This window comes from Trichosurus vulpecula, chromosome 1 (genome assembly GCF_011100635.1).
Source record: "Trichosurus vulpecula isolate mTriVul1 chromosome 1, mTriVul1.pri, whole genome shotgun sequence".
In the NCBI taxonomy this organism is placed as follows: Eukaryota; Metazoa; Chordata; class Mammalia; order Diprotodontia; family Phalangeridae; genus Trichosurus; species Trichosurus vulpecula.
The window spans coordinates 480538808-480555949 of NC_050573.1; the positions used below are offsets into that span (position 1 = coordinate 480538808).

The window sequence follows — 17142 nt, forward strand, 5'->3', positions numbered from 1 at the left end:
ATACACACACATATACACACACGTATATAACTCTTGCTTCTCCATGGGGGGAGGAGGAGGAAGTGGGCAGGAAGGAGAGAATATGAAATTCAAAAAAATTTCAAATGAATGTTAAAAATAAATCAATTATGGAAAATGCTTGTTAACTGAAAATAAACAAACTAATTATTTTAGTTTAAAAGAAGCAAATGAATCGTTGAGCAACTCAGTTTTCTATGTTGTTGGTTATTACCTTTCCATTCACAATGAGCAGTGGTCCCATCTTTAATACAGATTAAATTTCATGTCCTTTGCATTCATCAAAAAACTCTCCTGTTCAAATAATATTACGGAGTGAATATAACAGAGAAATAGGGGCAGGTAAGAACACCTAGGCACATAACTTCCAAGTCACTATTACAGTTCTGGAACATTCTTACTTTACTGAGTAAATTGCATAAATAGCACCTATATAGTGTCTCAACGCATACAAATCTATAGCTATTGTTAATTGCTTCACCTTTCAATAATATAATAAAAAATAAAAATGGAACTAGAGTGGGGCCAATTATATTCTTAGGAAAATAAATCTTGAAAAGTAGACATAACTTAGAAATACTGAAATAATGATGAGCTAGGGGTCAGAACACATGGGTTCCTATTGAGTAGTTTTATGACTTATCCAGTTACACCATAGGCATAGTTCCTAATTTGTAAAATAAAGGTATTAGATTAGATGATCTTGGAAATTCCATTCTAATCCTAATCTACAACCATTCTGCAATTTAATTGTCATCGCCTCATTAATTAAAGACTAATGAAAGAAAACTGTTTCCCAACTGAGACAGATATAGTTTTCTTTTAAAATCTAGTAATTTTTTCTAAAGACTCACCAGTACCAAACTATCTAAAATCTAAATAGTGTTTATTTTAATATTTTCATTTTGACAGTTGTAGAACAGATTTTTCTCTGTATTGGCAGAGATCGTCACTTCAGAATTCCCTAAGTGCGGGTTCCCTATACCAATAAAACCACAGATCCAATGCAAAAAAAAAAAAACAAATGCATAAATGAAATAGATATCTAAGTGTTAACCTTGGCAACAGACACATTTATAAAGTACACGTATGCCATCATGTTGCCTCAATTCCCATTTTCTTAAATGATACTTTAATGACCCTACATATTGACTTGACTAAGTTATTAGGAAGGTGCAGAGTTCAATATTTCTGCATTTCCTTAAAGTATTATGATAGGTACAGTCTTCACAAATTAATAAATAGAACATTAAAGAATTTTATTGTCCCATCAAAATTTCACTGGAAATAGTCAAAGTGAGTGTAACAAACAAAATCATGCCGAATCTGGCCTTAGAATCACTAAAAACTTCATTCATTCATTTACATACACATACACACACACACACACACACACACACTTACTTTTTTTTCCTCACAGAATGTCAGGGTCAAATCTAAAATCAAAAGTGGTTCTAAAAGAATATCACATATTCAGTACATCTTGCCATGAATGAACATGACAAACTTGTCCATGCTATAACAAACCTAAAGAGATTAAGTGAAATTTCAATTTATATTTAATTTATAGACTTATGATACTGCCTAACAGCACATTGTATACACAAAAATGATTTCTCAAATTAGAATTTGGAATGCTAAAAAATGCATTTTGGCAACTGAAAAATCAGAATTCAAAATAATGTTACATCTGTAGACATGTTATCTAATTAAAAACTGAAGTACAGAGACATACTTTCGAGACTTAATAGGCTTTTTAGAAAAAAATAGTTCAAAACTTTGTTAACAGAAATGAAGATTGTTTGTAAGATTTTTTATTCTTTGGTTTGACAATCTGGGTCAATAACAAAGCTTGTCAGTATAATATCAGGTATGACCAATGTAATAAATCTTGACTATCTATGATAGATCATTAAAATGTAACTAGAGTAGGGATAGACAAATGAAGTTATGTAAATAAGCCTAGTCTTTCTAGAAAATTCCATCATAGGAAGGTTTCATCTAAGTGAAATTAGACTCTTTTTAAGATAATTTAGCTAAAAACATTTTGATCTCATATCTCATTTGTCAGGTACAAGTGATCTGAAGAATCAATAATCTGGGTAACTAATTTCTCAACTTCATTTTGCATATTGGATATACAGAGTTCAAAATTCCAGATATCCACTTGAAGCTTATAGTTATAAAACTTATCCTGAGTTCAAATACAGCCTCAGACACTTATTAGCTGTGTGACCCTGGGCAAGTCACTTAACCCTGTTTGTTTCCTCAACTTTAAAATGAGCTGGAGAAAGAAATGGCAAAACAACTTCAGTATCTTTGGCCAAGAAAACCCCAAAGTAGGGTCACAAAAAGTCAAATGTTACAAAATTATAACATGGTCATTGTTCCTCATTTGAATTTTGAGTAAAGAATTGGAGTTATAAATAGAAATTGCTTCACTACTTATTGAAATATAAAGTGGAGCCATAACCCAAGAAATTTGTCTACTTATTCCCAAGGCCAACCAGAAGCATCACATTTTCCCATGACGTTTTTTTTACAATTACTAGGAAAAGAAAACTCTGAGAAGTCAGTTTGGGTTGGCTATTCCCAGGTTGTAAATGCCATAGGACATGGACAATCCATTGATTTCCTCCTGGGAGTGTTTTCAGTCCAAGACAGCAGTAGTATGGAAATCTAGAGCCACATACATGTGGCTTGTAGGAAACAAGCATGTGCAATATACATGAAAATAGCTGTAATCATACATTAACAGTTTTATAGGTGGAAAAAGATGGGAAAAAACAGCACTTGAATTTCTTTTTGGTGGTGGGAATCAATGCATAGGCGGGAAGAGAGCCAGTAACTTCGAAAGATGTCCTTTTCTATTTTATTTCTTTTCTTTTTAAAAAAATGAATGATATGGAAAGATATTAATTTGTTGATGCTCCAGTCCCCAGTTGAAGAGAAACAAAGGCAAACATTTCTCACTACAAAACTCAATCTTTCTTTCTCACCAGGTTACTTTTCCTTGTCTTAATGACATTTTAAAACAGAAACAAAGGGTTTGTAACTTAAGATGTTTGAGGTTGCAAAAATCTCTATAAAAAGTGGGGTAGGCCTCGAGGTTCTTCTGTTAATATTAAGCAGACATATATCTTCTTCAACCTTAACATTGTAAAGTGAGGCCTGGAACACATCCCGGAGGAAGAAGCATTTGGTGTTTATTATTCCTGCTGAAATTCTGCACATGCTATCAATAACCTAGGGAGAGGCTATGCCTAACTTACCCAGCTTACTGCTAAATTTGTGTGGTAAATGAAAAGTGGAGAACTTCCACATGAACTACTTTAAGGTTTAAGGGAAGACTGATAGGAACAACGGTAATACTACAAGAATGGAAAAAAGGTCGAGGGTATGGAGAGAAGTACGATAGGATTAAACCAAGCTAACGTGGTTCGAGCTGTGCCCAAGGGGCAGAAATGTCAGAGGTGGAGTGGTATCTGCCTACCCTTTGGGGAAATCCTCCTGGCCATGCCTTCCGACTCTAGAGGCTGTGGCTGCAAGCGTCCACTGGGAGGAAACACCGCGCCCCTCTCCAAAAACTCCAGGGCAGGGTGGACGCCGTCACTCCCAGCCTCAGAGCGGACCTGTAGAGGTGGGTGCCGAGGTGGCAGCGACGGCTGCTGCAGGTGCTGCCGCTGGCTAACTGCACCTTGTGTCCAAAACGCCATACATCCCAATCACGCAAAACAAGGTTGCAAACAGAACCACCGTGGTTCCTCCATTCTAAAAACGCGAAGTGCTGAAGCACAGGAAGCCAGACAGTAGTGATAAAAATCAAATGATTACTAAGTATAATGATCACTTCTATTCCAAGGAAAGCAAGGCGACTTAGGCCCAGAGCATTTTCGCTTGAGCTCTCTTCTTTCCACAGGAGCAGTGAATTGTGGTACGGCTATCTCGCCACCCCTCAACCCGCTTTCCGTCATTTTCAGAACCGGCTCAGTTCCGAACTCTCGTTTAGACGCGTGGATCACTGATCAAGTTCCTCTTAGTTGGTTTCTCCTTCCTAGAGGAGAATCGCCCCACCGATAAAACCAGAAAGAACCACCACCTGAGGAATGAAAAATAATAGAAATACTGATTGCAGCTGGAGAATAAAAATTACTAAGCCAAAAAAAATTAAAACTAAAGATTGTGAAACGGACAAGGAAACCGAGATAGTTTATTTCCTCGCAGTCCAGACAATATCTGAAAACAAAAATAATGACCCCTTGGGGGGGGGGGGGAATGTTCAGAATCGTCTTCAGACTATAAAAGGGACCACAGGTGGGACCAAATCATCTTAGCTGCGTTACTGGAGCAGCAGCAAGGTCTGTGGCAGCTGAAGAAGCTGTAGGTGCACGGAACGCAAAGGAGCCAGGTTAGAGAATGAAATGGAAGGATGAGACGTGAAGAAGGGGTTAGAAGCCGAGGCTGGCGGCCGTCACCAGAGTCCAGGAGTGCAGCCCCGAACACGTGCGGCCGGAGGAGGGGTAGAGTGGAGAGGCTGGGGGAGGGAAAAAGAAATAAAGAAGAGTTGGGGAGGGGGAGAGGGAATAAGAGGGGAGATGAACGTGGGGAAAGCGGTGGCTAGGAGAGGAAGCCAAAGGAGAGCTACAAAATTTGGCGGAGAAATGGGAATCTGGAAAAAAAAGGGGGGGGGGCGGTTAGAAGGAAGAACGGGTGCACATCGATGGGAGAGAAAATGAAGGAAAAAGAGGGCTGGAAAGAGGTGATTTGGCGTAGAACAGGAGACTGAAGATATGTGCGGGGATAGGAACGTGCGAGGTAACTAATGAACAAAAGAGATAGCAAAGGCAGTTAAGAGACCAAAGGAGGGATCAGCTTTGGTCAGTTCTCCCTTAGACCCTTTCAGAAAGCCTACCAGTGTAAAAGTAATTGCTCCTTGTGTTCTCGTTCACAGCCACTCTGCCGTCCTGTCCCGTGATTGTGGTGCCTTTGCATGGGCGTTTTCACGATTTTCAGGCTTTTGCACAGGTTGGGGAGATAGGAAGTGGGGGGGGGGGCGCGCGGAGAGGATGAAGGCTGGGGGCGGGGGGAGAGATGAGCAGACCCACCAGGAAATGATCCTGGCCAAATTAAGTTCTGCCATGATATTCCCATCCCCCCCCTCCCTTAGGAATGTGTGGGACACAAGATTGTTTGTGAAAGCTTCCCATGAATAAATCAAGCAAGGTAATACTCAGGTAGTACAAATTTAGTTAGGATGTAGACCTCACTAGGCCTAAGTTTCGTTTTCCTGTAAATCATATGATTTCAGGGAAATCAGATGGTCTCCCCCTCTTCCCCTCCCCTAGCCCACTCCCATGCCGTCATCTTAACATTGAGATTTCCCTATAAGGTAATTCTGTAGTTTCTGTGCTAGTATTGGATAAACTTATTCTGGGATAGATTGTGAGGCCACCTGTCCCAGCAAATAGGGACAGGGGTCCAGCCTCTAGGGGTGGAATTTCTTAGAATTGTTTGTACAAGGTTATATATCCCCTTGCTTGCCTTCTCCCCCTTGCCTCTCTGCACTACCATCCCACCCTGGTAGTGGGAGATGCCCAATTCTCGCGAGACTTGATCAAATAAAGCTTCTGTTTTGTTTCTACCTTGAGAAAACCGAGACACCTCTGTTTTTGTTTATTTTGAGCCTGTGGTTTGTCCCACACAGTTGGGGGCTCGTCCGGGATCCCCTCGATTGGGGGGGGTTCTCCTCACCAGGGAGCAGGACCCAGCGCGCACCACATAGATTTATTGGGGGTTCCTGGTCCTGGTGTGGGGCTCCACCCAGTTGGGGGAAAATCCCGAAGAGAGGGACTCGGAGGAACAGAAGCTGTGCTAGGTTCCGACATTCCAAAAAGTAAGAGATAAGAGAAAAGTCCGGCCGGCCGGTGTGGTGTGTGTTGAAGTCATAAACAAGTACGCGTACTCTCCGAAGGTAAGCACTCAGAGGTCTGGGGGTGAGTCTGTTGAGTCTCTGACTCGGGGAGTGCGGCGACGGCTCCCGACCAAATTAGGGTGGGATATGACCCCAACGCAAGGACGCTCTTGAGAAAGCTTCGCGGGGGACTTCGGGGGAGTAGCTGCCCCCTGGGGAGTTGAGGCATGTGTGCCCTCCCCGTTCAGCTAAGTTCTGTTGAGTCTCGGACTCGGGGAGTGCGGCGACGGCTCCCGACCAAATTATGGGGAAAACCGATCTAAGTCTGTGCAGTCGGAGCACAAATGTGAGGTACCTTTAGGCAATCGATTGCAAAATTGGAATGAACAACAAAAGTAGAAAGGAAAATGGCCATAGACAAGAGCTCTTAAAATATTTGACCTAGGTGGGTGGAATGGATTTTTCCTGGTGTTTTGAGAAAAGCTCTCCCAGGGAAAACGAAAAACAAAAAGCTTTTGGATTTCTGTATCTTTGTGTCTGTGTCTGTCTGTATCTGTGCTTCTGTGTGTGTGTAATCTGACACCCTGTAATGTCCACTATCTGGCTTTCTCTCCCTCCCTGACTCCTCCTGGCATGCAGAGGAGCGGGAGGGCGGGGGAGAGAGAAAGAGAGAGAAAAATGTTTTCTTGTTTAAGTTATGTGATGGAAAAGGCAAGGTAAAGAGGAGTGTCAGGTCAGAATTAGAAAGAAATAAAGTATGTGCAGTTTTACAGGGCTTTCATCAAAGTCCACCAGAAAGGAAAGGCAAGAAAGTTTAACCATGTAGGGAAGAGACGTGTGAAGGAAGTTTAAAAAAGGCATAATCTATTTGCACAAATAGTGTGAATAGAGGTTTTGAGAGTGCAAGGTGGAAACTTTTGGGAAGTTGTTTTAAAAAAAATATATATATATATATGTGTATGTATATATATATATGCTCTTTATGTCTCCCTCCATCCCAGATCTGGCCAATTTGGAATGTGGAGAGATAAGAAAGAAAGCGGGAACTTTTCCCTTAAATTTAAGTGAAATGTGTTACTTCTAATTTGATGCTCAGAATTTATTATGCTATTTGGTACTAAGGCAAATTCGGAAAATGCATAGATATGAAAAAGAGACACTTTGAGCTCCCTAGTATGAGGAGAAAAGGAAAAATCTAGAATGTGTACTACGATGCACTGTAATTATGGTTTCCCAATTTTCAGACTTACGAACTTTAAGTAATGATCCTACAAATAGAATTGGAAAATATTTAATAACGTAAAGGTATTAAATAAATCTATAGAGTTAGTAAGTACTTTTTTTACATACAACTACAGAGATCCTTATGTGCAATTTAGTGATCCTTGTTCCTATTTGAATTTAAAAATGGCTTAAAGATTCCAAAATAGAGAAATATGACCAGAGAATGAGAGCCAATCTGAACATATTTTACCCAAAAGACTGTTGCTTATTACATTCCTGAGAAACAGAAATACTTCCTAAAATAGGAATTAGCTCAATAGATATAGGTATTTCTAACTTGCTGTGATTTTCCTAAGTTTGTGACTTGAAAAGTTTAAAAAGTGATTTGGCTGCGAATATACAATAGAGGGTTGGCTCCTTTTCAAAAATAATTACCCCACTGACAACAGCCCTGGACCCCGGGCACCCTGAAGCCCACACTTCTAGGCAATTGCACCCCCCCCACCACTGGAACCTGGAATTTTTGCTCCTAGTCTTCCAAACCCGACAACCCCTGTTAGAAAGTAAAGATCTCTCAGAGACCCTCCTAAATGACTCCTTAGACCTTTAATTCAGGTGCTGGACTCTGCAGCTTCCCAGCACCTTCCCCCCCCCCATTCGCCCCCTCCTCCCGCCTTCAGTCCACAGCTAGGCTCTGCAACTATGAGGAGAGAAGAAAAGCCTCTATGCTTGGTAAGCCTAAAATATGTAATGATTTGGGAATGCAATTAATGTCATCTGAAAATCTTTCTATTTGTACTATTAGTGTACTTCTAAATTGTAGTAAAATGTCCTATATTGCAAAACTTAAGTAACTGAAAATAGTGTTGGACGAAGCAATTATTAATCTGAATTTTGTCGAAGAGAAGAGAAGAAAAAAAATGATATGAAAACAATTGTGTAAAACTGGTTAAGTTACTTCCTCAGCCTTAATTGCCATTTAGAAGACCAGGTATTTTCTACTTTACCTGTAGTTAATGGAAGGTCACAGCTAAAACAATTCAGCCAGCACTTACTTGTAAGATTGTTAACTAGGTTATTTGGGATTACTGTTTTAATGTTAAAGACCAAGACAGTTCTGAAGAGATAAAAGAAATTATGTCCATCCATCTTTTGGGCTAGATTTGTGGGTGGGTTCTATTAAATCTTATATGGATATTAATTAGGGTAAAGATATTGATTGTTGTGAGTTATTATTGTTGCTGTTCAATTAATTATCAACCCCCTCCGCCTGGAAGGGAGGCTGACTATACCTTGTTGACAATGATTCAAATTTCTTAGGCTTCCTTTTACCTGGGGCAAAAAGAAGTAGTTACTGGCCCAGCACATTTTAAACTGATCTAATTATAATAGGTGATTGCAAACTATTTGTAATGTGAATGGAACTTAGAAATGCATATTTGAATAATTTTCTAGAAAAGTGCATATTGTTATTTGGCATTGAGAAATTTATTAACTATATAGCCCCAAGAAAATTCTATTTACTGTAGTTTACTGTTCAGTAAGGGGATGGTGGTGGAATCCATTCCCAGGGGTATTACAAAGATCGCATGATTGTAAAGGTGCTTGGCACAATGCTTGGCGTAGAATAAATGCTATTTGAATGTACACTGTTTTAAGTTAAAAATAATTGCTTCATATTTATTAACCTTATGTGGATTTTCTTCACTGTGAAGTTTTGGTGATGAGATGAATGATTCTCTGTATCAGGCAGTTTGGGGCCATATCTGACTGAGGTAAAGCCACCAAAATGGAAACTAATTGGTTTTGGTTTTCAAGTTTAAATAGATGATAATTGTTTATGATATTGTTATATGTCTAAAATTTTTCTTATTGCATAACTTGGTAAGCAGCTGTATCATCTGTATTGTTAGAGAAGCAATTTCTTTTACAATCTAAATGTTATTAGGTTAAGAATTGTAATTTAAGAAATCTTCAATTACCAAATTTTGTCTTTAATTGTTTTGCTATCATTTGGGAAATTTGTGAGATCACTAATTAAGCTGTTGATGTTATTGCTTAGAGATAGTATTTACCAGAGTACGTTTAGTTTTGGTTTTTTTTCTCAATTATGTGGAAAAGGTTTGGTGATCAAAATTTGGGAATTGTTTAGCACTTAGGAATTAATAATATCAGGATAAATTATGAGCTGTTTCTGAGGAGAGATTTTTTTATAAAAAAAGGTTTTGTAAAATCCTTTGTATGATTTTTAGAAAGCCTCGACCTTGAATAAGTGTGCTCAGAGAAACAGCAAAAGATAGCAAACAGACCCAAGGTTTTTCTATTTAACCCCTTCTTGGGGTCCATGTTACTTCTCCTTATTTTGTAAAATTGCCAAGGCACCTGGAAAACTATCTGCATGGGCAAGGTCATCAGCCCCAGACAAAGAACTTCTTTGAGTTACGTAGGTCCTAAACACTGAACTTAGCTTGCTGAGAAATTAAAAGTTTATGTACAATAGATAGAAAGGATTCTAATATTTGGCTTTTACACCACGACAAATTTAAAGTGGAGAACGAGAATATTTAATTAAATCCCTTATGTATATGAGTCCTGGTAAATCTTTACTGCTTATTGCAGCTCCGTATCTGACTCCAAGCTGTGACTGCTGGGACTTGCTGTTTAAGGTTAAAAGGAGTTGGGACTATAATTACTTTTGTTTTAAGTTTGAATCTGGGTATAGTTGTCTACAGTACACAAGTATCTGAGAGAAATGCCACAAGCTACTCAGGAAGAATGTGATCCATACTGTTAACGGTGGAGATCTGCATTTGGGACAAAAGCCGGGGGGACAATCTTAGCCTCAGTCTAGGATGGGATCCTCCTGGCCTCAGTTTCCCCCTGTGTTCCTTTGAAAAGGAAGTTTCCCACCTATTTCTGAGTGTAGCAATGCGGTGGCAGAGATACTACATAATTGAGGAATCAAAACTATATCTGGATTATAAACAAGAGCCAAGGATGTTTTATCCTGTAATTTTTGACATATCACGTGTCCCTGCCTTTTTTTCCTTCTATAGCAAGTTTCTGTGATCAGAGCAAGTAGTCAGTAAAAGATATAAGCTCTTTTTGTGTTATTTTACTGGGCAATCTAATACTATTTTATCTAGAACTAGGGCAGGTACAGAAATTTAAACAAACTGCTTAAGGCTCACTTTAAGATGTTCCCTTTGTCTAAAAGGAATCTAAGAGCAGTAGTATTTTCCTATGATCACTCTCTTACTGCTATCAATGTGAGATTCTATTACAACACCTCTTTGACTAAGAAACTTTGTAATATTTAGGAATTCTGCTATAACTAGAAACTTTGTTATGATGCTTTGAAATTAGTGTTACTTATGGACTTTTGCACCAACTTAGTAAAGCTTTATGAAGAAGAGTAGAAATGCATACAAACCACTTAGAACTCACTTTGTAGATGTTCCCTAAGCAATGTGAGAATGTTATTTTGTTATTTGATTAATATCATGCATGCTTAAAATTTTGGGAAAATATGGGAGGAAAGGGGGGATGATAAATAATAAAGGACAAGACCTGGCCCACATCGCCTTGGTCTCTCAAGTGTTAGAAAACTTATTATTACCAGAAAATATATCAATAATCCATGTGAATAGTCATCAATCCAGACAATCCTTTGAGGTTAGAGGTAACCGCCTGGCAGATGAGGAAGCACGGAAAATAGGAGCTATAGAATCTGAACTACCTGACCATTTGCTGGTACTAATTCCCTCTTTTCCTCCGAGTCTTCCTTCCCCAACCTTTACTACAGAAGAACAGAAGAAGGTGTCATCTTTAGGGGCCGAGGAGCGGGAAGGCCGATGGTACCTCCCAGATGGAAGAGAGGTACTGACCAAGTCAGGTATGAGGCAGGTCCTTCACCATTTACACCAGGGCAGTCACTGGGATGTCCAGAACCTGTGCGATGCTGTTCTCACATGGTATGTGTCAACCGGCCTTTACACCCTAGCAAGACAGTTGGTACAGGGTTGCCTTGTTTGTCGAAGGACAAACAGGACTGCTTTGTGCCGAACCCCGATCGGTGGAAGGCCACCAGGTCTTCGGCCGTTTCAAAGCATACAGGTGGACTTTACTGAGCTGCCCCCCATAGGCCGTCTCAAATACCTGCTGGTCGTAGTGGACCATCTGACATCTTGGGTGGAGGCTTTTCCCTTGCCCCGGGCTACTGCCCCTATGGTATGTAAGATTTTGCTGGAACAAATAATCCCACGGTATGGGATGGTGGAACGAATTGACTCGGACCAGGGGACTCATTTTATGGGTAAGATCCTGCAGCTCCCTATGCAAGCCTTGGATATTACATGGGAGTTTCATACTCCTTGGCATCCTCCCTCATCAGGCAAGGTAGAAAGGATGAATCGGGAGACTAAGAGACAGCTTATGAAGTTGATGTTAGAAACGCAGTTACCTTGGACTAAGTGTCTCCCCCTGGCCCTACTCAGAATACTAAAGTACTAAACCTCGAAGGGACGTGGGGTTGTCTCCTTATGAACCCCTATTTGGTCACCCTTATCGAGGAAGAGGAGAAACTTGGGATCCTATATACGAACAGGAAGATAGGTTTTTTAAGGGAATATGTATCTGCCTTGGCAAAACACCTCCTTATTTTACAGACTAAGGGGTTGATCGTTCAGACCCCACCTTTAGGCTTTCTGGTGCATAAGTACCAACTAGGAGACTGGATCCTGATCCAGATGTGGAAGGAGGAAAAGCTTGCCCCGACCTGGGAGGGGCCTTTCCAAGTCCTGTTGACATCGGACACTGCGGTGTGGACCACAGAGCGAGGCTGGACCCATCACTCCCGAGTGAAGACATCTACTAAGCTGCCTGGCGAATGGATTGTTGAACCCTCGTCCCAGGGGGACCCATTAAAAATACATCTGGGGCGTAAGCCTCCCACTGACTGAATGCATGAACCCTGAACCCCTACTTGATCCATAAGATTGCTAATAGCTATAAGTGGAGCTGTGCCCCTTCCAATTTGCCTCCCGTGTATGCTGCAATTGATTACCAGAATGATAATAAGAACTCTATCAAAGATGATTAAGTTAGAAGGTACAGCCAGTGGATCTATCAGACTGATGATCCTTAAAGGGGGGGAATGGGAACCAGTTGAGCAGGAGGACCCACTAGAGCAGACCAACGAGTTGGATCGTGCAGTTTAAGCAGTGTATATGAATTGGCGTGGGAAGCTTTCAACTATGGAATAAGAGGGGGGATTTGTGTGGGACACAAGATTGTTTGTGAAAGCTTCCCATGAATAAATCAAGCAAGGTAATACTCAGGTAGTACAAATTTAGTTAGGATGTAGACCTCACTAGGCCTAAGTTTCGTTTTCCTGTAAATCATATGATTTCAGGGAAATCAGATGGTCTCCCCCTCTTCCCCTCCCCTAGCCCACTCCCATGCCGTCATCTTAACATTGAGATTTCCCTATAAGGTAATTCTGTAGTTTCTGTGCTAGTATTGGATAAACTTATTCTGGGATAGATTGTGAGGCCACCTGTCCCAGCAAATAGGGACAGGGGTCCAGCCTCTAGGGGTGGAATTTCTTAGAATTGTTTGTACAAGGTTATATATCCCCTTGCTTGCCTTCTCCCCCTTGCCTCTCTGCACTACCATCCCACCCTGGTAGTGGGAGATGCCCAATTCTCGCGAGACTTGATCAAATAAAGCTTCTGTTTTGTTTCTACCTTGAAAAAACCGAGACACCTCTGTTTTTGTTTATTTTGAGCCTGTGGTTTTGTCCCACACAGGAGTGAGAGGCGTCAATCTGAACTCGTTTCGCAGGATTGAAAACGCCACCAGGTAGCGGGAGTGAGACTTACAAGTTCCAGAAAACCCCTTACAGCGGTGCGGGGAGGGGGAGGGGGGAGAGGAGGGGAAAGGTAAGTGGGGAGGAAGAGTGGGGAAAAGAAAAGAATGTGTGCGCCAGCGCAAGGGGGTGTGGGTGTGTGTGTCTGTGTGTGTGTCTGTGGAGACAACTAGGCAATTGTGGTTTAAAGTCTAAGTTCCTTCTCCTTGACTATTTTAGAAAAATAAACAGGCAACCAGGAACTTGTGGTCTTCTGAATCCCAAAAGAAAATTGTAAACTTACGATTATTTGGAGATTTTGGCCCCAAAATTCAACTTTGAATTATCTATGGATGTAGACATAAAATGAATATGTGTATTTTGTTTTCTTGACCTAAATTGTTCAGATCAGCTGTTTAGGAAGCTAAATTTATTGGAATGTCTTAGGCAATTAACTGTAAAAATATGAGCCCCTACTTTTCATCCCTTAAGATGGTGGAATGAGAAGTTAATAATTTTTTGGTGAAAAACAATCTTTAGAAATACAAGGAAATTGTAGAGATTAAGATGTTTGTGTTTTGGTTTTTAACAAAGTGAGTTTACATAAAGAAACATTTTTTTGGAATAAAACAGTACAGTTTTGACAGTAAGATTTCAAAGCAACCCAAGGCCTTTCATTTCTTTCATTTTACAAGACAGCTGGCAGTACAGTGGGAAGTTGAGTTCAAATTCAGCTTCAGACACTTGCTCTTTGGGTGATCCTAGATAAGTCACTTAATCTCTGCTTGTCTCAGTTTACTCTTCAGTAAGACAGGGGGTTTTATGAGGATCAAATGAGATATTATAAAGCACTTAGCAGTGTCTGACACATAGTAAACACTATATACATATTAGTTATTACTACTACCACTTGTATTACTCCTACTGTTACTATCACTACTTCTACTACTACTGCTACTACTACCACTTCTACTACTACTACTTCTACAACTTCTACTACTTCTACCTCAACTACTATTGCTTATGGAAGTACTCACATGTAGTAGGCTTTGGCACATAGTAGATACTCCAGTACCTTATACAGGATATTCTCCTTTTCCTCTAACACCAACCTGCTTTCTACCTCCTAATCCTTGTAATGGTAATGTATATGGGAAAATCTTTCCCATCTATTAATAGGACCATGTGACCTGCTCAAGTCACATGGAAGCCTAAGTCACATGAGTTTGAGTCACGTGAAGCCTGTGGTGGGAGGAGCTTGCTGAAGGAGTGGAGCAGGAAGGGTGGAACAGAGCTGAGAGGAAGTTGGTCAAAGCAGTCAGAGCTGGGAAGGAGAGAGCAGGCAGGGTGTTCTTTTGTGGGAAGGCCCTAACAGAGGGAAGGCTTGGGGATGGCAGTGCCCCCTGCATTGCTAATGTGTATAGATTTCTTTGTTGCCATGATGGATTTGGCTTTCTGGTGTTGGGATTCGGCTTTCTGGTGTTTGAATAAATGTTTTGGTTCTGTTTTCCATGTGGAGAGTGTGTTGTATTTTGCGATTCAGAACTACACTGGCATTTTGATAGCCGCAGTAGGTGCTGTGAATATTGTATTGGTCTACAATTCCACACAATATTTTCTCATTTTTAGGGCCCTGCCCTATATTGTGGGTCACTATATACATTGCTAATGCTATGTACATCCCTCCTGTCTCTATTTACGATTCTTTCAGTGCTAGAATTTACACATTTTTTTCCTATGAAACTTTCTCTAACCTCAAACAATCAAAAAGCAATTACTAAGTGTGTCAGACACTAAGAGTTGGGAATGCAAAGAAAGGCAAAAAGCCCCTTAACCTCAAGGGGCTTACATGCTGATGAACCTCAGTGTGTTCTGAAGAACAAATGAAATAAGATATGGAAAGCACTTTTAAAAAATTTTAAAAAGCATTATTCAAATGTCATATATTGTCATTATCACCACCTATTCACAGATGATTCCTTTTTATCCTGTCTGAACATGTATACCCAACATGTACTATCTGAATTTGTACTTGCTGAGATGTTACTTTGTGTTGTTATTTTATTTGTGTATGCTTTTTTTACTCAATTAGATTTAGGACCAGAAAACATGTCTTTTATTTCTTTCCCTTTCCATCCCTAATTCAACTCTTGTACAATACAACAGATATAATAAATGTTATTTCCTGACCACCATGAGAGCTAAGTGGGAAATAAAAATGCTTCATTTTTCCTACCTGAGATGCAGTCAGTTGATTAAAAAGAAATAGAACGGCTGAAAAGTATGGCCATATCAGTGATGCTGGAAACAATTTTTGGAACTGGAAAAGGAATTATGTAACTATGTATTCAATTGTTATTCATCTATTGAATCTTTTTGTTTTGTTTCTTTTTAAAATTTTTTATTCTTTTTTTGATATAAATTCTACACATGAAATCAGGGAAAACATTTCCATATTATCCATATTACAAAAAATAAAAAGCAAGAAGCATTAAAAAAGGAAAAAAAGTATGCTTTAATCTTCACTCAGTTTATCAGTTCTCTCTCTGGATATAGACAGCATTTTTCATCATGAGTCCTTCAGAATTGTCCAGGATTATTGTGTTGATCAGAGTAGCTAAATCATTCAGTTGATTATTGTACAATATTTCTGTTACTGTGTACAATGTTCTCCTAGTTTTGCATTTTACACTATCTCATATAAATCTCTGGTTTTTCTGAAACCATCCTGCTCGTCATTTCCTATAGCACAGTAGTATTACACACAATGATATACCACAACTTGTTAAGCCATTTCCTGAATGATGGACATCCCCTCAATGTCCAATTCTTTGCCATCACAAAAAGAACTGCAGCTAGTTGGCACAGTGAGTAGAGCACTGGCCCTGGAGTTAGGAGGACTTGAGTTCAAATGTGCTCTCAGACACTTGAAACATGATAGCTGTGTGACCTTGGGCAAGTCACTTAACCCCAATTGCCCTGCCAAAAAAAAAGACTTAGTAGAGGTATTTCTGGGTCAAATGATACGCAGTTTTATAGTGCTTTGGGCATAGCTCCAAATTGTTCCTCAGAATAATTGGACCAGTTCACAACTCTGCCAATAGTACACTAGTGTTCTTGTTTCTCCTCATCCCTTCAACATTTATTATTTTCCTTTTCTGTCATAGTAGCCGATCTGATAGGTGTGAGGTGTTATCTGTTATTTTAATTTGCATTCATCTAATCACTAGTGATTTAGAGCATATTTTAAAAGCATAATTCTTGATAGCTTTGATTTCTTCTTCTGAAAATTGTCTGTTCATGTCCTTTGACCATTTATCAATTAGGGAACGACTTTTGTTTTTATAAATTTGACTCAGTTCCATATATAGATATAGATATAGATAAATATATAGACATATATATGAGAATGAGGCCTTTATTAGAGAAACTTGCTATATTTTTCCCCTCAGTTTCTTACTTTCCTTCTAATTTTGTCTGCATTGGTGTGTATGTGAGTGTGTGTGTGTGTGTGTGTGTAAAATCTTTTTAATTTTATGGAGTCAAAATTACCCATTTTACTTCCTGTGTCCTTTTTTATCTCTTATTTGGTCATAAACCCTTCCTTTATCCATAGATTTGACAGGTAAATTTTTCCATGCTTCCCTAATTTGCTTATAACATCACCCTCTACATCTACATCTTTTACCAAATCTGACCTTATTTTGGTATACTATGTGAATTGTTGGTCTGTTCCTAGTTTCTGCCAAACTGCTTTCTAGTTTTCCCAGTAATTTCTTTCAAATAATGAATAAGTCTTGTCTCAAAAGCTTAGATCCTTGGCTTTATCAAACACTAGATTACTGTAGTCATTTACTACTTTGTATTATGTGTCTAATTTATTCCATTGATCCACCACTTTATTTCTTAACCAGTACCAGATGGTTTAGATGATTACTGCTTTGTAATATAGTTTGAAATCTGGTACTGCCAGGCTGACTGCTTCATCTTTTGTTCTTCCAGATGATTTTTTTTTTCTAGCTCTGTAAAATTATTCTTATGTAGTCTGAATGGTATGGCAATGAATAAGCAAATTAACCTAGACAGAATTTTTGTTATAATCACTCAGCTTAATCATTAGCAATTAATATTTCCCCAATTA

At 39.4% G+C, this 17142-nt stretch overlaps 1 protein-coding gene across 1 annotated transcript in view; it reads right to left on the bottom strand.

Annotated features, from left to right (window-relative positions):
* Nucleotides 1-3734, bottom strand: part of LOC118840222 (fibrillin-2-like) — a 154462-nt gene extending 150728 nt beyond the window's left edge. Inside the window, 1 exon segment of the mRNA XM_036747721.1 lies at nt 3512-3734. Within this exon segment, the coding sequence (XP_036603616.1) occupies nt 3512-3734 (223 nt within the window).
* Between the last annotated feature and the right edge of the window lie 13408 nt (nt 3735-17142).